This window comes from Rhinatrema bivittatum, chromosome 5, assembly GCF_901001135.1.
Source record: "Rhinatrema bivittatum chromosome 5, aRhiBiv1.1, whole genome shotgun sequence".
NCBI classification, from domain to species: Eukaryota; Metazoa; Chordata; class Amphibia; order Gymnophiona; family Rhinatrematidae; genus Rhinatrema; species Rhinatrema bivittatum.
In genome coordinates this window covers 215,046,880-215,070,724 of record NC_042619.1, presented here as the reverse complement: position 1 = coordinate 215,070,724, position 23,845 = coordinate 215,046,880, and the positions used below count along the sequence as shown (strand labels likewise).

General features: G+C 44.3%; 1 protein-coding gene across 1 annotated transcript in view; it reads left to right on the top strand.

Annotated features, from left to right (window-relative positions):
- The window catches only part of USP9X (ubiquitin specific peptidase 9 X-linked), a 723,495-nt gene that overhangs the window by 538,321 nt on the left and 161,329 nt on the right, over window positions 1-23,845 (top strand). The window contains 3 exon segments of the mRNA XM_029603145.1: window positions 945-1,086; window positions 2,074-2,824; window positions 16,473-16,596. Of these exon segments, the coding sequence (XP_029459005.1) occupies window positions 945-1,086; window positions 2,074-2,824; window positions 16,473-16,596 (1,017 nt within the window).

Here is a 23,845-nt window from a genome sequence, read left to right as displayed (position 1 = left end):
AATTTTTTTTATTGCCAATTATGGTGGTCAGTAAAAATATTTTTCAGGAATTGACAACCATGTATACTAGAACTAGTAAATATTTTTATTTAACGTATCAGTTAAAATCGGCTTCTGTCTGCTTTTCCTTTCTTAGATGTGCTGTCTTTTTAAAGCTCTTACATAGTCACTTCCACATTTATGAATCTAAGTAATTGGAGCTTGCCCTGCTGATCATCCTCTGGGCCCATTTCAGATATCACAGTGATAATGTGACATAACGAGCTGAAGAATGGACTTCAGTGGATTTATTTAGAATAGACTTTTCCACCATTAATTCAGAATGAACCACAAAGCAGACTACAGTTAAATCATAAATCTGATAACAAAACAAAGTTCCAGTCCCTACTCCCCCCTCAGAACAGGTTATCTTCCTTAATCTCTATTAATGTCCAAAAGTATTTTTAAACAGCCAAGTCTTTACCAAATTTCAAAACGAATTCATTCATTTCAAGATGGTTTTTGAGAGTTAAGAGATTACATAAGGTAAGGTGCTTTGTCTCTGCAAATCTCACATATGGATAACATGACATTTCCAAAAATGCTTGCTTAGATGAATTACAGCAGAAGATCTGCTGGATACTGTGGCTTCTTAAAATGGAGACATTTTAAAACCAAGGAATTTTACACTGAATTCCTTGTTCATTTGGGAGAGACTACAATTCCTTCAAGACTGGCATGACATGATTGTATTTTTCATTGATGTTTTATCCTTAGTAAATGCGTTATGACCTGAAAATGTAAAAATATAAGAAATAGAATGAAGAGAAAAAGGATTCCCATGAGTAAAATGCAAAGACAAAGAGTCCAGAAAAATTCCAGTTGATATTTTGAAGACTTGACTAGTACTGCTTTAGAACTTGTTTGTTAAGCAGGTTTATGGCTTTGTGTGACTATATCTGCAGGTATGAATGCGAGGAATCTTTTACAACTCTGAACGTAGATATCCGAAACCATCAAAATCTTCTAGACTCTCTGGAGCAGTATGTTAAAGGGGACTTGTTGGAAGGTGCAAATGCATATCATTGTGAAAAATGCAACAAAAAGGTACTCTTTAAAGTTTATTCTGTTTCTGTAGGGAGGTAGTTTTAGTTTTTATAGGATTTTAGCTGTTTTTGAAAATATTCTTCCTGCTCATGTATATACAGTTTTCAACAATATGAACATAGGTGAAACTTGTTTTATAAATTTGTACAAAATATGGAAAATCGCAAATAACTTAGATTCAGTTAGTGAAGGACCTTAGTACTTGCTAATGTGGCAATAATGACTAGAACCTTCAACCTGTCATCGTAAGTCTATTTTTAATCTGTTTCATGTGGAAATATGTATTTTATCACCCAAAGATTTATTTGAGAAGGAAGTGTAAAGCTTTGGTATCAGAAGATCTTTGGTGGATTCATGTGCTGTGAAACAAACCTGGAACTGTTTCATATTTCCTTGATTTAGAGGCATCCAGGCTAAGAGTGCTTGGACCTGTCCTTACTAGTTTAAAGGACTATTTAGTAAGCTGTCTGGAGGGGCTTGTTTCTCAGAAGAGGATGAAAGGGAATTACTCTAGTGTGGGGAGAGGGGTTGTAATGAAGTATCCTACCCTTTAAATATCACTGGGGTAGGAGAGATCAGGACTGTGGAAACCATTGTGGCATTCACTAAACCATGGTATTTAATGACCTCATTTAAGTGAATACTGCAGAAACTAACCTGCATAAAAATCCATCATTAATGCCTAGTTTTAATGCACTTTAGTAAATAGACCTCTGTATTGAATTGAGTAGTTATGCAAATGCGAGATGAGAGAAGGAAAAGGTTTCTTGTCTTGCTGATAGGAAAGAAAGGATAATAGTTCAGTAATTGCAGCTCTGTTTGGGAAATGAAAGCTGAAATAGCTTCTTTATCTATTCTTGAAGCATAGATTGTTATTGGTATAGTTATTTGGTAATAGGTTACTCAGCAGAGCCTAAATTCCCAGTGTTTGGTAATGATTTCAAGAAATTATTTTTTTTTAATTTGTTGACCTATTTTTACTTTTAGGTTGATACGGTGAAGCGTTTGCTCATTAAGAAGCTGCCTCCAGTCCTCGCAATCCAGCTGAAACGATTTGACTATGATTGGGAAAGGGAGTGTGCAATTAAATTCAATGACTATTTTGAGTTTCCTCGAGAGTTGGATATGGAGCCGTACACAGTGGCAGGTGTAGCAAAGTTGGAAGGAGATGAAGTAAACTCTGAAAATCAGATGATACCCAACGAACAGACTGAGAATGAACAATCTGGGAGTACTAAATACAGACTAGTTGGTGTGTTAGTGCACAGTGGTCAGGCCAGTGGTGGCCATTATTACTCCTATATCATCCAAAGGAATGGTGGAGATGGTGAGAAAAATCGCTGGTATAAGTTTGATGATGGTGATGTAACGGAGTGTAAGATGGATGATGATGAAGAAATGAAGAACCAGTGCTTTGGTGGCGAGTACATGGGGGAAGTGTTTGATCATATGATGAAGCGCATGTCCTACAGGCGTCAGAAGAGGTGGTGGAATGCTTACATTCTTTTTTATGAACATATGGACACAGAAGACAAAGACACTGAACTAATAAAATATATTACAGAACTTGCGGTCACCACTAAACCTCACCAAATTAAAATGCCATCAGCCATAGAACGTAGCGTCCGAAAACAGAATGTGCAATTCATGCACAACCGCATGCAGTACAGCTTAGAATATTTCCAGTTTGTAAAGAAACTGCTAACCTGTAACAGCGTGTACTTAAATCCTCCTCCAGGTCAGTATCTGCAAAACTAGTCCAGACATTCTGCAGGTGCTTGAAGCCACTGCTCAAACTTCCTTGGTAGTGGTTTTCCTAATAGTAGTCATCCCCTTCCTTAAATCCTTTGCTTTCAGTGAATTAAATCCTGGTAACAGAAGGAATTTTGTGATGGAGAAACATTGCTGTACAACATAGGTGATTTTAATGGATACCTTGTTTTTCACCTGTCTCACAACAGAATTATAAAAGCAGAAAGGACATTGTTTGCAGTTCCATGGTAACCGTAATATGAATGCATGCATCCGCCTTTATATCTTTTCTATGTGGCATGCATTTGTCATATTTTTCTCCAATGGCGTAGCCAGAATTGAATTTTTTTTTTTTTTTGGGGGGGGGGGGGCAGCTAAGGTTAACATGGCTGGGCAGTAGGCATACAGGTCAAAGCCCTACTATTTGTACTCTTTATTAATAGATAATGCCTTAGAGTATACCTGACAATGGATTTCTAAGTAGTCTGCAGTAGTCAATCATCACAATTGATGCTTTAAAATATTTTAATTTGATTATTTCAAACACCAACATTAATTTGTAAATTGTAACATTGATCTGTATTATTTTTTTATATTTATTGCAGTTTATAAATATACAATATCATGAAAAAAGTAAACAAAGAACAGAAACATCAGATCCAATCACCTAAGACAAATGTATTCTTTTACAAATCCTCTTTCCAAAAACGCAGAGTATATCATAACTACAATAAAAGAGCAATAATCATAACATAAGAAGCTGATCATTTAAGTAACTTAACCAGTTACAACCTATCCAGCTAAGTTATGATGTATATTCAACGCTTAGCCATAGAAATCTAACTGGCTAAGTTTAGACCTGTGCTATGGCACGTCTAGCTTAGCCGTACAACTTATGTAGCCGTATAAGGAACTTAGTATCTGCTTCACTAAGAGTTTTTCCCATAGACACAAAACAGGAGAAAAGTCTTAATGAATATGGTTATATGGTTAAGCGGCAACCACTAATCATGAGCACATATTCAGCGGCCGCTACTTAGTAGGGATGTGCATTAGTTGGTTCATTCGTTTCAGTGGCATGTGCATATCTCACTAACGGAAGATAGATGCTCAAAACTGATGGTATGCCCTCATGTAGGTCCATTTTTCATTAATTTCGGTGGTGTGCATCATATCTCATGAACAGAAGGTAGGCATGCAAAACTGATAGCATGTGCACATGTAGGTGGCATGTCAAATACCATCAGTTTTGCGCAGCCAGCTTCCATTCGTGAGGTACGTGCACACAGCCGAAACACATGGATCAACGAATGCACTTCCCTACTACTCAGTCGCATATCTGGCTAAATAATGCTGAATGTGCTTTGAATATTGACACCATGGTTTGCAACTGGTGGCGCCATCTTGCATGTGTCAGACTATGGCGCCATCTTCCCCCCCCTTCAGCCGTTGGTATGCGCGGGTCAGGCCAGCCTCTTGGGCACACAACGGGCGCTTCTACAAGCGCATAGCCACGTTCACAGGCACATTACCTGTGCGTGCCGGGCACCAAACGCAGAGGCGATGGCCCCGACAACAAAGAAACTTAGACGACACTCCCTTTGCGTGGCCTGCCACATCAGAGCAGTACAGGCCGACCTGGAGTCCTACCTGTGTCAACACTGTGAGGAAGCCCAGGGAGAACTAGATTCTCAAAAATTTTCCAAGTCTGGTCCATCCCAGTCGGAGGACGGTTCGGCGATGACCAGTTACCAACAAGGGCCCTGAACTTGGTGGTTGATGAAACAGATGAGTATGGGAAAATAAGTGTGGAAGGTTGCTGGGCAGACTGGATGGACCAATTGGTCTTTTTCTGTCGTTGTTTCTATGTTTCTGTATGTTATCCGATAGCTCCCCGGAATTGAGCAATGCTGAGATGGCGTCTTCACCGCGAGAGGGCAATTCAGTAACCACTACTCTGGCTCCCCAAGGGATAAACATGGATCCAGGGGCCTTCTCTTGGTTGGAGGTTTTCCAGGCATTACAAGCCTTCGTTCAGGCGCAGTCAGCCCCGGCCTCGACCCGGGTGGAACCCCAGCCAGGTGCATCTGATCCCCCCTTGCCCTATCCGAGGGCCTCGAGACATGCCTCGCCTCACCAAGAGTATCCCTGATAGGGACCCAGACACCACAGATGACTATGAGGGCTCACTGGAGGAAGGGGAAATCCCTCCAGGCCTGGAACCATACAGAACCATGCTTTGCTTCTTCCACAGAGATGAATTGCCAGCCCTGGTCTCCCAGACTCTGAAGACCCTGGGGATTCCAGACACGGACCCTTTGGCAGAACCAAAGAAGAACCCCATCCTGGTGTCCCTTCCTAAGGCCTCTTGCTATTTCCCAATGCTGGAAGGCATCCAGGAACTGATTGACCTGGAATGGGATGCCCGGAGGCGAACTTTAAAGGAGGGCGGGCCTTGAAAGCCTTGTATCCTCTGGAACCCGCGACCAAGGAACACTTGTGTTTCCTGAAAGTGGACGCCATGGTCTGTGCCATCTCAAAGCGAACAACCATCCCCATTGAGGGAGGGGCAGCATTGAAGGATGCCCAAGATAGATGATTAGAATCCATTCTTAAGCAAACCTTTGACACGACAGCAATGACACTGCAAATTGCTTCCTGCTGCACTCTGGTGGCTCGCTCTTGCTTGTTTCTCTATCTCGAGAGAGAGAAACAGATTGAACCTGCTGCAGCCTTCCTGGCAGATGCAAGCTCAGGCTTAGTGCATACCTCAACCAGAGGAGTAGCCTCTGTAGTAGAGGCCAGAAGGCAATTATGGTTGCCCAACTAGTCAGCGGACGTGACCTCTAAGGCGAACCACATAAGAATGCCGTTTAAGGGATCTCTCCTATTCGGAAGCAAATTAGAGAAACTAGCCAGTAAGTGGGGCGAATCTCCAGTGCCTCGTCTACTGGAAGACAGAGGAGAGAGATCCCAGCATCCCTCTTCCAGGAGAGCCCAGGGCAGAGGCTCCCAACGCTTCCGACCCTACAGAAACCCGTCCTTCCAGGCAGCTTGACCTTCCGGGAGGTCTCATTTCTTTCGGAACCAACAACCCAAAAGAGGAACAGGTCCGGGTGCAGGCTTGACCCGGACTTCCCATTGAGAATGGGCAAACCCATCCACAGGAAGAAGAAATAGGGGGTTGACTTTCCCTCTTCTACCAACGATGGGTTGAGATCACGTCTGACAAATGGGTTCTAAACATCATACGAGAAGGCTACACTCTGGAGTTTCACAGCGTCCCTCGAGACAAGTTTCTGATATCACCTGCCACTCCCACCTCAAGACACTGGCAGTGGAATCCACACTGACAAAACTACTCAGTCTGAAGGCTGTAATGCCAGTGCCTATACCCCAGCTAAATATGGGGCGTTATTCCATATATTTTATCGTGCCCAAGAAAGAGGGCTCATTCCAACCCATCCTGGACCTCAGGAACGTTGACCGTCATCTACGGATTCTTCACTTCCGCATGGAAACTATCCATTCCGTAATAATGGCAGTGCAACCAGGAGAGTTCCTAACCTCCCTGGACCTTTCCGAAGCCTACCTTCATATTCCAGTATATCAAGACCACCAGCATTTTCTATGTTTTGCGTTACTGGGCCGCCATTACCAATTCTGGGTGCTACCCTTTGGCCTGGCAACCGCCCCCAGAACATTCTCCAAAATTATGATGGTAGTGGCAGCAACACTGAGGAAAGAAGGGACCCTGGTACACCCCTACTTGGATGACTGGCTGATCCAGGCAAAGTCACTGGAAGAGAGCCTGCAGGTGACCAACAAAGTCAAGACCCTCCTTCAGGAACTCGATTGGGTTGTGAACATGGACAAGAGCAGTCTACAGTCCTCTCAGTCCTTAGAATACTTGGGGACCCAGTTCGACACCAAGCAGAGCAAGGTCTTCCTTCCCCCTCCTCCCCGAGGAAGAGGAAACTGATGGAACAAGTACGCTGATTGGCGACCAGGACGTGCCCCAAGATATTGGACTAGCTTCAGGTCTTAGGCCTCATGGCATCAACTCTGGAAGTAGTACCGTGGGCAAGGGCTCATATGCGGCCACTACAACACTCCTTACTGTCCCGCTGGAACCCACTGTCCCAAGATTACTAGATCTGTCTCCACCTACCAACGGAGGTACGCTCTCGGCTCCAGTGGTGGCTGCAGGAGAACCACCTAAGCAGAGGCATAAGCCTATCCCCACCAAACTGGATTGTTCTCACTACAGACGCGAGCATCTGAGGGTGGGGAGCTCACTGCCAGGAACTGACGGCCTAGGGACAATGGACCAAGGAAGAGACTAAATGGAACATAAGCTGCCTAGAAGCTCGAGCGGTCAGACTAGCGTACCTACAGTTCAGCCACAGGCTCCAAGGGAAAGCGATTCGAGTGATGTCGGACAATGCAACAGCGGTTGCCTGCATCAACCGCCAGGGAGAAACCAGAAACCAGCAGGTGTCTCTAGAGATGGACCCCCTCATGGAATGGGCAGGGGAAACCTGCAAGAGATCTCGGCCTCCCACATTGCAGGCAAAGACAATGTCTCAGCGGACTTCCTCAGTAGGGAAAGCCTGGACCCGGGGGAGTGGGCGCTGTTGACCAGAGGCTTCCAGCTGATAGTGAATTGCTGGGGCCACCTGGCCATGGTTCTACTGGCCACATCTCACAATGCCAATGTCCCTCAGTTCTTCAGCCGCAGACAAGAGCAACACTCGCAAGGGATCGACGCCCTCGTCCAGAGCTGGCCACAGGAGGTCTTACTTGTACGCCTTCACTCCATGGCCTCTACTGGGCAAGATCATCCGCAAGATAGAGCACGACAGAGGGCTAGTTCTACTAGTGGCTCCGGATTGGCCTCAGACGCTCGTGGTACGCAGACATGCAAAGACTCCGTGTAGGGAACCCTCTGTACCTCCCCACACACAGGGACCTTCTCCAGCAGGGCCCGATCCTTCACGAAGATCAGTCTCGATTCTCTCTTATGATGTGGCCCTTGAGAGGACTCACTGGAAGAAGCGCAGTTACTCAAAGGCTGTGATCGCCATCTTTCTTCACTCGCAGAAGTTCTCAACGTCCCTGGCATACATACTTATCTGGAGAATATTTGAAGACTGTGCTGAAGACCGCGGGGTGCCCCCACGAACGGCCAAGATATGATTCTGGAATTCCTACAGGACGGTATGAAGAAAGGGTTGTCACTCAACTCCCTCAAGGTTCAGGTAGCAGCTCTCTCCTGCTTCAGAACTGAAGTAAACGGAAACCACCTGTCTGCACACCCGGATGTGGTCTGTTTCCTAAAAGGGGTTAAGCAACTCCGACCACCCCTAAAGTGGCCAGTCCCCCTATGGAATCTCAACCTGGTATTGGACTTTCTAGCAGGACCTTCCTTCAATCCAATGCGCAGTCTGTCACTATGCCTTTTAACGCTAAAGATGGTGGTCTTGGTGGCAAAATGCTTGGCCCGTCGCATCTCGGAACTACAGGCACTATCCTGTCGGGATCCATTCCTCCGCTTTACTCCAGGAAAGATACAGCTTTGCAACGTCCCCTCCTTTCTACTGAAAGTAATCTCGGAGTTTAACTTGAATCAATCCATCTCCCTGCCATCACCAAAGGGGCATAAGGATTCGGAAGACTCCAGACTGCTTCGCCACCTAAATATCAGCAAACTCCTAGTAGGATACCTGGAACAATCAGAACCGGTACACAAAACGGATCGCTTGTTTGTTCTTCACAGAAGGAAGAATAAAGGCGAAGCAGCCTCACGAGCGACTATCGCTCACTGGATCAAGGAAGTAATCAAGACAGCTTATATAGAGACAGGGAAGCCCTTACCCCCAAGATCAAAAGAACATGCCATACTTGGTCCATCAAGCCCAGCATCCTGTTTCAACAGTGGCCAATCCAGGCCATAAGAACCTGGCAAGTACCCAAAAACTAAGTCTATTCCATGTTACTGTTGCTAGTAATAGCAGGGGCTATTTTCTAATTCAACTTAATAGCAGGTAATAGACTTCTCCTCCAAGAACTTATCCAATCCTTTTTTAAACACAGCTACACTAACTGCACTGACCACATCCTCTGGCAACAAATTCCAGAGTTTAATTGTACGTTGAGTGAAAAAGAACTTTCTCCAATTAGTTTTAAATGTGCCATATGCTAACTTCATGGAGTGCCCCCTAGTCTTTCTATTATCTGAAAGAGTAAATAACCGATTCACATCTACCTGTTCTAGATCTCTCATGATTTTAAACACCTCTATCATATCCCCCCTCAGCCGTCTCTTCTCCAAGCTGAAAAGTCCTAACCTCTTTAGTCTTTCCTCATAGGGGAGCTGTTCCATTCCCCTTATCATTTTGGTCGCCCTTCTCTATACCTTCTCCATTGCAACTATATCTTTTTTGAGATGCGGCGACCAGAATTGTACACAGTATTCAAGGTGCGGGTCGGAGCGATACAGAGGCATTATGACATTTTCCGTTTTATTCACCATTCCCTTTTTAATAATTCCCAACATTCTGTTTGCTTTTTTGACTGCCGCAGCACACTGAACCGACGATTTCAAAGTGTTATCCACTATGACGCTCAGATCTTTCTTGGGTGGTAGTATCTAATATGGAGCCTAACATTGTGTAAATATAGCATGGGTTATTTTTCCCTATATGCATCATCTTGCACTTATCCACATTAAATTCCATCTGCCATTTCGATGCCCAATTTTCCAGTCTCACAAGGTCTTCCTGCAATTTATCACAATCTGCTTGTGATTTAACTACTCTGAACAGTTTTGTATCATCTGTAAATTTGATTACCTCACTCGTCATATTTCTTTCCAGATCATTTATACAGATCCCTGAGGCACTCCACTGCCCACTCCCTTCCACTGAGAAAATTGTCCATTTAATCCTACTCTCTGTTTCCTGTCTTTTAGCCAGTTTGTAATCCACGAAAGGACATGGCCACCTATCCCATGACTTTTAACTTTTCCTAGAAACCTCTCATGAGGAACTTTGTCAAACGCCTTCTGAAAATCTAAGTATACTACATGTACCTGTTCACCTTTATCCACATGTTTATTAACTCCTTCAAAAAGGTGAAGCAGATTTGTGAGGCAAGACTTGCCTTGGGTAAAGCCATGATGTCTTTGTTCCATTAAACCATGTCTTTCTATGTGTTCTGTGATTTTGATATTTAGAACACTTTCCACTATTTTTCCTGGCACTGAAGTCAGGCTAACCAGTCTGTAGTTTCCTGGATCGCCCCTGGAGCCCTTTTTAAATATTGGGGTTACATTAGCTATTCTCCAGTCTGCAGGTTAAGGCTCATTCTACTAGGGCCCAGGCAGTATCCTGGGCAGAGACCAAACTACTGTCGCCAGCCGACATCTGTCGCGTGGCGATGTGGTCCTCCCTACACACCACCTCCAGGTTCTACCACCTGGATGTCCATGGCTCGAGAAGACTCAGCCTTCACAAGGGCAGTGCTGAGTTGGCCCTGGGCAGCCTCTCGCCCTGTCCAGGAGTAGCTTTTGTACATCCCACTGGTCCTGAGTCCACCTGGTTACACGCTAGGAAATGGAGAAATTACTTACCTGATAATTTCATTTTCCTTAGTGTAAACAGATGGACTCAGCATCCCGCCCACGGCTGCCCAGGAGAAGCGCCAAAGAAGAGCCTGGAAGGCTATACAAATATGGGTAAGCCATTACTCTACCACGAGTTCAGGGCACCCACTGTAGGACGGGTGTCAGCGTTATGTTGGTTGAGTGCACAGGCGGTCTCCAGTTTTAATCAAGTTTTAATTAGTCTGTTTAACCAATATATATGTCCACAATGGCTTTTCAAAGAGAATAGTGAGTAGCTGAGGTTACGGCATGGGTATATCTAGGGTGACGTCAGCTTTGAAATCTGACTCTGTCTCCCATCTGCTAGCAGAGGAGCACATAACCCACTGGTCCTGAGTCCATCTGTCTACACTAAGGAAAACAAAATTATCAGGTAATTTCTCCAATCTACATTCCCAAAGATAGTATATTTCAATCACTGAAAGTTCAAAAAAAAAATTTTTCCCTTTTTTGACTGATCTTATTTTCTAATTGCTTGGTCCCAATCTTCTTTCCCTCTGGGTGTTCTTTCCTAATTTCTTTTTCAGGTTTTTTTATTCTTTGTTTGTTCTCTCTTCTCCTGTGTTCTTTCCCACCTCCCTCATACATACACAGGCACTTCTCCCACACGCTTTCTCTCACACAGGCTCCCACTCCTTCACACACTCTTATCCAGACTCCCATTCTCACATGCTCTCTTGCACGCAGGTTCCTACATCTCTCACACAGACTCTCTCACATGCTGGCTCCAACTCCCACATGTGCGCTTTCTCTCTCACACATACACGGGCTCTCATTCCCACCATGTTCTCTCTCATACCATATACACACACATATATACACAGAGGCTTTCACACCCACATTTATTTATTTCCACAATTTCTGTTCTGCTGATCCACCAATTTCAGTGGATTACAGTCAACATACACAACAAAACCTTATGCAAGACAAAAAATAAACATGTTAAAACAACTAAAAAGCAACATTGCTATGCATTTCTTAGGGGAAAAAAATAGCTTAACAAGATTGAGCAATACTCAGTCTGGAAAAGCTGGAGAAAAAAGGATATGTCTTTAAGTTCTTCCTAAAATGAGAGAGATCACTCACTGCTCTAATAGCTGCAGGAAGGCTGTTTCAGAGAACAGGGCCTGCAATACAAAAGATCCTCTTGCAAGAGGTTGCCAATTGGGCAAGGGAGAGCGATAGAATCTCAACCAAATACTGTGATGAGAAGGGGAGGCAGTGGGTGGGGCTGTGTCTACTTATAGAAGAAATAATGGTTGGAGGCGCCAGATCATGGAGAGGTTTAACATCAGAAGAAGGACTCTAAACTTCATCCACCAGGCTAACGGAAGCCAGTGAAGGCTAGCTAGAGTGGAAGAAATATGGTCACGCATTTTGGCACATAAAATGAGAGGCGCTGCAGAATTCTGTATAAGTTGGAGTACCTGTAAATAGGTATCGGGGAACCCCAAGAATAGAACATTGCAGTAGTCCAGTGAAGACAGAATAAATGATTGTTACAGTATGAAAATCTGAGCAAGATTAAGGCTTTAGAGAACACAGCCACAACTTGTAGTAAGATGACTGGACTAAAGAATCAATATGGGATTGCATGGAAAGAGGGGAATCTATTAATACCCCCAGGTCACGAGCCTTTGATCAAAGAGTTATAAAATGCCCATCAAACAGAAACTGTACAGGGCCATTAACCATTTCAGTTCTGGATAACAAGACTGTTTTCTTGATATTCAGAGCAAGCATGTTACAGGATAGTGACTCCTTAATCCTGAATAAGCAGATCGCTTTTCTCTAATGCAGATTCCAGTTTGGGGGGAAACGAGGGGGGGGGGAACTGGATGTCATCTACGATCAACTTGTTTGAGACTGGAAAGAACCCACATGCTTTTTCTCTCACTCACACACACAGGCTTCACACCCTTGTGCACTCTCACACATACACACATCTTCTCACTCTCAGCATCAAGGGTCTATGCAGTGGGAATTGGTGCCCGCAGAATGGTATGGCTGCAGGTTTCGGATCTCCAACCAGAGGTACAGGAGTGACTTGCTGACGTCCCGTGTACTGGGGAGAATCTCTTCAGAGATAGGGTGAGGGATGCTGTGGCCCAACTCCAGGGCCATCATGAAACTCTCCAATAGCTCTCTGCCAGTACTCCGGACCCGTCCTCCTCCTCCTCTAGGAGGCCATCAAGACCGGGGCACAAAGGAAGTACTATCTTCCGCCTCCTCGATCTCGTTCACACCATCAGATCCCTGCGGCCATTCCAGGTTGCAGAGAGCTCCCAAGCCCCAGCAGCTCCTCCGTCAACTTCGAGGACGGGGTTTTGACTATGCCATAGGGAGCATTAGCCAGTCACCCATACCAGGATGATGGACCCTCTGGTCAAGGGCAGGCTGTGGTTCTTTGCAAATCAGTGACCCAGTGTAACCTCGGACCAGTAGGTTCTATCCATAATCCGACAAGGGTACTAATTAAATTTACTGGGTGTCCTGCCAAATTAAACTGTCCATTTTGGGGGCCGGTAGCACATCAGCGGGTACTACAAATGGAGCTCTCCTCCCTCTTACTACAACCAGAGTGTTCAAGCCCATGCCACCAGGGCAAAGAGGGCTAGGATTCTACTCCAGTTACTTCCTCTTTCCAAAGAGAACAGGACGACTCCATCCCACCCTAGACCTGAAGGCCTTGACCAAATTTCTGAAAAAGTTCCCCTGGGCACCTTGATCCCCTTTTGCCTATCCTCCCATGACCTAAAGGACACATACACCTATATCGAGATCTTCCCAGTCACGTATCTCAGATTTTTGGTGGAAAACACCAATTCCAGTACTGGGTGTTGCCATTCGGGCTCACGTCCACCCCACAGGTCTTCACAAAATGCCTGGCCATGATGGCGGCGCAACTCCACAGACTGGGAGTGCATGTTTTCCCGTATCTGTACGATTAGCTGGTAAAGAGCATGTCTCAGGCAGGGGCCATTAGGTCCCTGTGCTTGACCATTCAGGTGTTGAAGTCACCAAGGTTCGTTCTCAACTACCCAAAGTCCTATCTCAGCCCATCACCTTAATTGGACTTCATAGGAGCCCTGTTAGACATGGCTCAGGCCAAGGCCTTTCTGCAGCTCCAGAGGGCCGTCGCCTTCGTGACTGTTATGGCAAAAGTTCAACAGAGCCAGCAGCAATCAGCCTGGTGCATGTTGAGGCTGTTGGGCCACATGGCCGCAACCATCCATTTCACTTCCTTGGCACACTTGCACATGTGCAGAGCTCAATGGACCCTGAGGTCCCAGTGGCGCCAGGCCACTCAGAGCCTCCAGGATTGCATCTGAGTCAACCCGTCTCTCAAGGACTCCTTGTCCTGGTGCCTTGTTCTCTCCAATCTGGAGCTGGGTATTTCCTTTCGGAGTTTCCCAAATCAAATTGTGTTAATTATGGATTTATCCACCCAGGGGTGAGGAGCTCATGTGGATGGGCTCAGCACCTAGGGTTTGTGATCCACTCTGGAAGGTTCTTGTCAAATCAACTTCCTGGAGCTCCAGGCGATCAGGTACACACTTTGGGCTTTCAGAGATCGGCTGTCCAACAAAGTTGTCCTCATCCACACCGACAACCAAGTAGCCGTGTGGTATTTATTTATTAGTTTTTTTTATACCGGCCTTCGGCAATGCCATCATAACGGTTGACAAAATAGTGCGTCAATCAGTTTACAAATATTACTAAAAACAAAAGAAAACCAAAAGAAAAGATTCACAATTTAACAATTAAAAGTAAAATGCACATTTGGGAAATACAATAATTATAATAATTAAGAACATAGTAAGAATTATCATTACAAAGGTTCAAAGAATCACTTACAATAGGGATAGGAAATATTAAGAATGGTGAGATGTTATGGGTAGTAAAAGAGGAGGGTTATAGGTCTTGATATGCAGTTGCAAAAAGCCATGTTTTTAGGTCTTTCTTGCAGGTTTTGAGGTTCGTTTGAAGTCGCAAGTCAGGTGGGAGTGAGTTCCAAAGTTTGGGGCTTGCAAAGAGAAATAGCACGTTCACGTATTAGTAGGAGTTGGGCAGAGTGAACTGAAGGGATTGTTAATAACCCTTTGAGTGGAGATTTCTTTGTGGAATGTGGAGTTTGATTACTGCATTCAACCAGTCCGTCTGCTCTTCGTATATGATTTTGTGTACTATGGTAAGGGTTTTGTATTCAATTTGTGCTTTTATGGGGAGCCAGTGAAGGTAAACCAGTGTTGGTGTGATGTGTTCATGTTTTTTGGTGCCAGTTAGGATTCTCGCTGCTGTATTTTGAAGAATTTGAAGAGGGCGGATGGTGGAAAGGGGTAGGCCAAGTAAGAGGGAGTTACAATAATCTATGTTTGCAAATAAGAGTAGTTGCAATACTGTCCTGAAATTGGTGAAATTTAGGAATGGTTTAAGGCGTCAGAGTGTTAATAATTTATGGAAACCATCTTTTATTTTTGTTGTAATATGTGTTTTGAAGTTTAGTTCACTATCAATAATAATCCCAAGGTCTTGTGTATGTGGTACTGAGATGATTCCTGACACTTGGTCTTCTACTTTCAGTGGGGTAAACTTACTTAAATTAGCTTTTCTCTGTGATGGTAATACTGTTTTTTCAATGTTAATTACAAGTCTCATGTGATTGAGTAATTGTTTTATGATAGACAAGTACACTGAATTTGTTTTGTAGGTGGAATCTAAGGTGTCTTGAATTGGGATTAATATTTGTATATCATCAGCATACAAAAAATGGGTTAAACCAAGACCAGCAAGAAGGTGACAGAGATGTAGTAAATAGATGTTAAATAATGTAGCGGATTACGATGAGCCCTGTGGGACTCCGGTTTTGTCAACAAGCAGGGTGGCACAGGATCATACCTCCTATGCCAGGGATGGGCCCTATCTCATGGGATGGTGCTCAGGGCCATGTGCCTGGCCAGGATGGAGAACGTAATGGCAGACAGGCTGAGTCTAGCCTTCAGACCCCACAAGTGGTCCCTGGATCTGGGGCTAGAAAATCATATATTCCGCCCCTGGGGGAGCCCGGACGTAGATCTGTTTGCATCCCCTTGCATCAGGAAGGTGCCTCAGTTCTGTTCCCTGTCCAGGTCAGAGGACAAACCAGCCTCAGACGCCCTGAGCTTTGCGAAGACAAGGGGTCTATGATCCTCATAGCCCCTCATTGGCCAAGGGGCTGTGAAGTCTGGTTTCCACTCCTACAGGAGTTGTTCATCCAACCAATCAGACATTTTCTGGGATAGAACTGGTTTGAGCTTTTGTGTGTTTTTATAACATGGACCAAGGCAAATAACTATTTTTTTTCACCCTGGCCTCAGCCTCCCATCTTACCATTAAATGTTTCCATTGAAATAGAAAGATTTGCTGCTCTTTGTTGCCTAGCAATTCCATGTCTCCAGTTAATGTTTACAGATCTATTCTTTTGCCATAATGAGAAATTCATGGTTTACCTTCCCTTTCAGGCTATTAATGAGTTGTTAAGCAGAGTTAGCTCAGAGGATAACATCAGTGTATTTTAGTCCCATAAAGTAGCAGCATTTAAAAATATTTTTGTACAGGCCAGTGAAATTTGGGGAAAAAAAGTCAAGATCCTGTTTCTGTTTTGATTCCTGGGATAGAGTTGGTGTTTAAATGTTTTGAAAACTCCTCATACTTAGCTGCTTCCTTCTTTCTGAATATAAGTAAATTAGGCTGCTGCTGTGCTGATCCATTCAGTTTAGTGATTCATAGAAAATGTAAATGCAGTAGATTTAGGCTAAGAGATTTTTTAAATTGGAGCATAAATAATAGCATACAATTCTAAAAGTGTGAAATTAAAAAATATATATAGACACAAAAAAAAGGAAACATAGGAATAAGATAAAGAATCAAAGAGCAGATGTTTAGAGGAATGCTCTTATTGCTGCTGCTTGCCTTTTTTTCATTCCAGGACAAGATCATCTGTTGCCCGAAGCAGAAGAAATAACTATGATTAGTATTCAGCTTGCTGCTAGATTCCTCTTCACCACAGGATTTCACACAAAGAAGATAGTCCGAGGCCCTGCCAGTGACTGGTATATTTATTCTGTTTTTGAAAGCTTGGAATTATTCATCTTATTTGTTCTGTGCTTCTGACTCAAACAGCTTATAGATGGCATATATATATAAAATGTGTTTGTCCCCATGCTTTCTCTATTTTTGTTAGAACCTCATGCCAAGTGAGAGGTTGAGCATTTGTGTGTTTGGGGGTGGGGGGGAGATAATATTAACAATGAGTCAATGTTATCCATTTAATAGCTCAATAACATCCATATACTCTGGTGAATTATGTTAATTAGAGTGATATGAAAAAAGTTGGAATATAAATAAGTATCCTTAGTGAACTGACACTGAAACATTTTAGATTTCATTGAACAAAATGAAAGAAAAGTTGACCGTCAGCACATTAGAAATTAGTAACTGTTTGAAATCTACATGGTATGCACATTTGGCTTGATAGAATTTGTGTACTGGAGTTTAAATGGTTTCCATTATGTGGGATAACTATAGATCACAGTTCTCTTCTACTATGCCATTTTAGTGGCACACCAATATGTGATTTGTGAAGGATTAACTGTGAATGAAAGAATAAATGCCAGCTCATTTAGACATTATTTCTTAAATTTGCTGTTTTCCTATTTGAGTGGTGATTCACTGTATGTGCTGCTTGCTAGTTTGTACATTTGTGTGTTAATAATCCGTACAGCAGGCAAGGATACCCACAAGTTCCAGACTCTCTCCCTCATGCCTATTCCTAAATTAAACCAAATAATAGGAAATACCATATTGGGTCAGACCAAAGATCCATCAGCTAGAAACCTGTCTCTGACAGTAGCCGATCTAGATCACAAGTATCCTAATAGGATCCTAAAGAATAGGTCAAATCCTTTTTCCTTTTTGCTAATCAGAGATAAGCAGAGGCTTTCCCAAGTCTCCATGGTTTATGGAATTTACCTTCAGGAATTTTCCTAAACCCTTTTTAAACCCATCTATACTGCTTTCAACACATCCTCTGGCAACAAATTCCACAATGTAATTATGTACAAAGTGAGGAAATACATTCTTGGGGTTTTTTTTTTTTTTAAAATATGCTAGCTTCATGGAATGTTCCCTAATCCTAGTACTATTGAAGGGTTAAATAACCATTCCCTATTTACCTATTCCACCCTGCTCATGATTTTGTAGTCCTCTATCATATCTCCTCTCAGCTGTCTCGTTGTTTAGGCTTTCTTCATAGGGGAGCTATTATTTATTTATTTACTTTAAAATTTTATATACCGACGGTCGTTGGGAACAGCTCATCGGTTTACATGAAATGCAGCGAACAGGCTTTACATAAAACAAAGAACATGAGGAGATAAATTTCAGGCTAACAGGGCACTGGGAGGGAGAACTACTAAAGTATAAAAATTTTATAGGAAAAACTAAGTAAACAAATGTTATACCAATTTTTATACAAAAGCTAGGAAAACAAGTAATTTATTTACCCCCTTTATCATTTTGGTTGCTCTTCTCTTTGCTTTTTCTTGTTTTGCTATGTATTTTTTTTGCAATTGTGTAAGCAGAACAGCATACAGTACTCGGTGTGGTTGCACCATGATTCAGTACTATTCAGTACATGATTCAGTACATACTATTTGCCTTTTTGACCAATTCCACACACTGAGCTAAGAATTTCAAAGTATTGTCCATAGTGACTCAGATCCTTTTCCTGGGTAATGACACCTAATATGGAACCCAGCAATATGTACCTATAGTTAGGAATATTCTTCACTATATGCATTACGCTCTAGACTCCATATAACACAAGATTTCTTATAACACGGACAAAGGTTGGCTCAAGTTTTACTTAGATATAAGTACTGACTTATCCAGCTAAGTGGCACCGAATATCTATTTGGCGCCACTTAACCAGATAAATTCACACTTATCCGGCTATATGGCACCTTGGATGAATACCTGTTCGGCGCCACTTAACCGGATAAGTCTGTACTTATCCAGCTAAGTGGCACTGAATGTCAACTTGATTTGGTACTGGCTCATTTTATAATGCAGACCTTATTGCCCGCATTATATCTTGACTACAGTATACTATGCACGTCCAGATTAAATTTAATCTGCCTTTTAGACACCAGAACCCTCAGGATTGTAAAACAAGGCTTCCGTTTGCTAAATTCATGTTGGCTGTGCCCCATTGATGTCTGTCCAGATGGCCAGTAATTTTCTTCTTCAGAATAGCTTCTACCATTTTGCCCAGCACAGACATCAAGCTCACCGTTCTGTAGTTTCTCAGATCATACCTGGAATTATTTTTGAAAATGGGCATTCTGTTGGCCACCTTCCAGTCCTAATGCATAGTGACTGATTTGAGTTAGAAGTTAAAGATTACTAGTGCATTCAGAAAGTATTCAGACCCCTTCACTACTTCCACATTTCATTTCAGCTTTATTTTAAAATGAATAATATGCATTTTCCCTCCTCATTCTACCCACAGTACCCCATAATAACCAAGCAAAATCAGGTTTGTAGAAATGTGTGCAAATATCACATTTACTTAATATACCATCTCGAGATCTATGTTCTCAGGGGAGACATTTACTACAGGCCCCCACTATCAGACAGGCTCATCTAGTAGAAATAAGGAAACGGGCCTTTTATGTGATTGGTCCTTGGAAGTGGAATGGGCTCCCAGATTGGCTAAAAGAAATAGGCGATGTACCCAACAACTTCTGTAAGCAACTAAAGGTATATTTCTCCTAGGACAAGCAGGATGGTAGTCCACATGTCAGATGGAGCCCAGCATGGAAAATTTGTCAGTTTCTAGAAACTTTGGCATTCTGAACATGCCCAGCATGTTAATATCCCTTTGTCTACATGGGGTTTCTCTTCATTCCTTTCTTTTCTGTGGAGGTGGTGCTCATGCTTTTTCAGGAAAACCTAAAAAAAAAAAAAAAAGGGTTTGTTTTTTTCCGTGGTTTTCATCCTGCGCTGGGTCTCTCTCCGGTTCTCATCGGGTTTTTTCTTAATCTGTGAACCTTTTCGTTCTCCTGTGTCTGCAGGTCGTCATGCTCTTTGCGGTCCCTGGTGCACCTCATGGCTGCCTTGGGCTTTTGTCGGTGCACCTGGACTATGACCCTAACGGATCCACATGAGATGTGTCCTCTGCCTGGGGGCGTCGCACGATGTCCATGGCTGTGAATTGTGTGCTTAAATGACCCCAAAGGGCCACTGGACAAAATGGAAAAGGTGTTTGGCCTCTACTCCAGTGTCAGCACAGTCGATGCCCAAGGACCAAGGGGGAACCATTCGCCCTCGATCCCTCAGTCACAACTCTTCCCCTGCAGCCCTCAGGGCAGGGGGGTTCCAGGGAGCGGCCAGTCTCGGTCTCCTCGAAGTCCCAGTCTTCAGGATCGTTCTTCTCATCCTCAGCGCCGGGGAAAGACAAGATCAGACCAAGCACAGTGCGAGAGATCTCAAGCATTGGCACCAGTCCCCATCTGTGCACAGGACCAGGCACGTGCGGACTCTGGCGCTTGCTGCTGTGCCTCCAAAATGCCTCGACACAAGGAGGCCCCATCTGCACAGATTCTGGTGCCGAACATCGACACTCCTTGAGACTCTGAGGAGGAGTTGGGCCCAACCCTCCCCTCAGCCTGCTCTTTCGTCAGAGGCTTTTGAGGCAGAGTTGGAAGATCGGATGAGCCTGGCAGTGGATCATGCTTTCTGCAATCAGGAGCTGGTGCCCCCACCACAGATACTGGTGCCTTCCCCGATTTTGGTGCCCTCACTGACGGCTTAGAAGCCAGCACCTGTGCCAACGCCAACTGCGGTGACCAGGCTGGACCCATTGCCGGATTGCCTTGGAGTCCTCCTTGGTGTCTTCCTGACACAGTTGATGCTGGTGCTCTGCGATCCCTCAGTGACCTGTCGGGCACCGAAATGCAGGGCGCCCGAGTTAGTTCTTGTGGGGGATTCCTCTGTGCCACGAGGTCCCTCAGCACCACATCTGGAGGCCCAGTCCTTTGGGGCCCTCGGGCCTCCCAATTGCCTTTGCCCAGAGACGTGCCCAGGACTCTACAGTCCTCTCCAGGCGGCGTCAACTAACATGAGGGTCCTTACGACTCCTGGGGACAGGATACCTCAGACGCTTCATCTGTGAACTCCGATGACCTTCAGTTGGATCCTTTCCCATCGGGGGAATGCTGGCCTTTTCCACTGGAGGACTTGACCTTCACTGAGTTCATCCGCGTGATGGCCGAGGCTATTCCTTTCCAGCTCATGATGGAAGAGGATGCACGCTATAAGATGCTTGAGATCCTCCAATTCGTCGACGCCCCAAAGGAGGTCGTGGCAGGGTCAGTGCACAAGATTTTTCCAGGAGCTGCTCTCCAGCTGTGGGAGCACCCCCTCTCCTTTGCCCTGCTCCACTGGAAGGCCAATGGGTTGTACCCCATGCAACAGGCTGTGAACTTTAAAAAGCGCCAGCTTCCCCACCAGTTGGTGGTGGTTGAGTCAGCACTCAAGAAGGTAAAGCGGTCGAAAACCCATGCCTCAGCCCCTCTGGGTAGAGACAACCAAGCATGGGATGCCATGGGTAGGAGCGTGTATCAGGGTTCCATGTTAGTAGCATGTATCGCTTCCTACCTCCAACCGTCCAGAAGTGACGTAATCTAACTGAATTGGGTGTGTCTCAGACCTTGGGGAAGGTAAACTTAGAGCAGGAGAGCCATTGTGGTCCAGTGCACACGCTGGAGGGATTTCTCTTGGTGGAAGTGTATATTGCATTGTGAAATCTGCATTGTGGCTAAGTATTTTTGCTTATTACTTTGAAGTGGTGTAGAAAGCTTCTGTGATTAATTCCTGTCTGTGTTTTAATTTTCTTTATAGTCTGTGTTTCATTTCTTTATAGTAAGATATTATTCTAGTAAGTTAATTTGCTGTTTGCTGCATAAAGTTAAAAAAACAACACCCCCCCCCCCAAAACAAAGCTCTCCAGCTTTTAATCTGTTAAGATCTCTCTCTTTTGGAGTTAGCTGGCACAAATAATCTGTTCAAACTTAAAATTGGGGCGTAAAGACTGTTTTTTAAAACAATTGACCAAAAAGGAAAGGCAACGGTCCAGAAGTGCCCTGCTTTACCCAGCTTGTCCCAGGCTAAACTGTTTGACTCCCTCCCACCCTACCCCTCTACCCACCCACCCCTGGGGCTTGTTTTCTAATAAAGACTGCCTAACTTACCATTGGCAGCGAGATAAATTAGTACATTGGTAACAGTCAAGGAAATACAAATCACACATTACCAAGATGAGGACTATCCAATGTAACTGCTGGGGAGCCTTTATTCTGAGGGAAAGCATCTGGAAACTAAGAGCTTGCCCAATTTGTGCACAACTCTCTTCCTTGAAAGAGGAGCTGACTGAGATTAAAGATCAATTAGCTTCAATTAAAAGTATTACACCCACATTGCATTACTCAGAAAATAATTCCCCAATATCACAGAAAAACCAGGAGTCAAGAAAAGGAGATTCATTAGGCTCAGGTAGGACCCACAGTCACCCATTCTTGACAGATGGGCAGCCAACAGGTATACCCCCCCCACTCAAACAGGTCATTAAGAAATTCTTTAAAATCCAGGAATACAGTGGGCTCTGGTAGAATTAGACCTGTGATGATCCCTCCCTTTGTGGCTCGTACCGGCCTATTTCTCTACTTAATATCGATGTAAAGCTCTTGGCAAAAATTTTGGCCACACGATTAAATTGCTTCATCTCGCAGCTTGTTCATACGGACCAATCGGGGTTTATCCCGGGACGGACAACTGCGGATAATGTGCATAAGATTTTTGACAGCATTTGGTTTGCAAAGCGATATAGGGTCCCCACCATAGCTCTCTCCCTAGATGCCGAAAAGGCGTTTGATATGGTTCATTGGCCATATCTGTTTTGCACTTTGGAGGGCATGGGCTTTGGTGCCTCTTTCCTACACTGGTTAAGGCAATTATATAATGGCCCCCAGGCTTGTTTAAAGATCAATGGTGGTTACTCTCCCAATTTCATAGTTGGCAGAGGAACCAGGCAGGGATGCCCGCTCTCTCCATTGCTTTTTGCATTGTTCTTAGAGCCCTTTGCCATTAAAATTAGAGGGCAGGAGAATATACAAGGGCTTACGATGGGCAGGATCTCATCTAAGCTATCCCTCTATGCTGACGATATCTTCCTTACCCTCACCAAGCCCGAACTCTCACTCACTCAGTTGATGTCAGAGATGGAGGCCTTTAGCAGGGTTTCGGGTTTCCGGGTTAACTGGGAGAAATCGGAGATATTGAACATCAATCTCACCCCCCAGAGTGTAGTACATTTGAAGGGCTTGTTTCCCTTTCGTTGGGCCTCTTCCCATATCAAGTATTTGGGTGTGCAATTGAGTGCGTCTCATGATCTTTTCACTCTTAATTATGGGTCTTTATGGAAAAAATTGGTTGGGGAAATGGAAGAGTGGAGCAGGTACCACATCTCCTGGATGGGGGAGGATGGCGGTGTTCAAGATGTCCTTGTTACCAAAATTGTTGTATCTCTTTCAAACTCTTCCCATCCCTGTGCCTACCCCCCAACTTAAACTCTGGCAACGGAAATGTATGAATTTCATATGGGCTGGGCGGACGCCGAGGGTGTCCCGGAGTGTCCTGTTTCGGCCTAAGGCGCAGGGAGGGCTCGGTGTTCCGGAACTTGCCCGATATTATTGGGCAGCTCATTTCAAAAAAGTGGTTGATTGGCATAAGGGTAGGAACCCCAAACAATGGATACAAATTAATCAGGAGCTACTTGGGGGTACTCCTTTGCGGTCTCTTATCTGGCAACCCAAGAGGACATGGATAGCGGACCCGGGGACCGCTTTATCGCCTTCTATTTTGGACACTCTGGCGTTATGGCACCAGCATAGCGACCGACTTGAGCGGAGAGAGTATCATGCTAGATCCAGTCTATATGACCATAAGGACTTTCGTCCTGGACAGGATAATCCAGCCCTCCTTCTTTGGAAGAGGAAGGGAATTGTGGAATGGGGTCATTTATGGGGCTCGACTGGGATTAAATCCTTTCCCGATTTACAACACCAATATAATCTGCCCGCTTCAGACTACTTTCCCTATATGCAACTCGCTCACTTTGCGAGAACTGCTCAGTTAGGGACCCATTTGGCACTTGGTCCCTCTTCTTTTGAAAAATTATGTAAGAAAGCTGACACTTCTAGTCAGCTGTTATCGGGAATTTATCAACTACTGGCGAGGGAG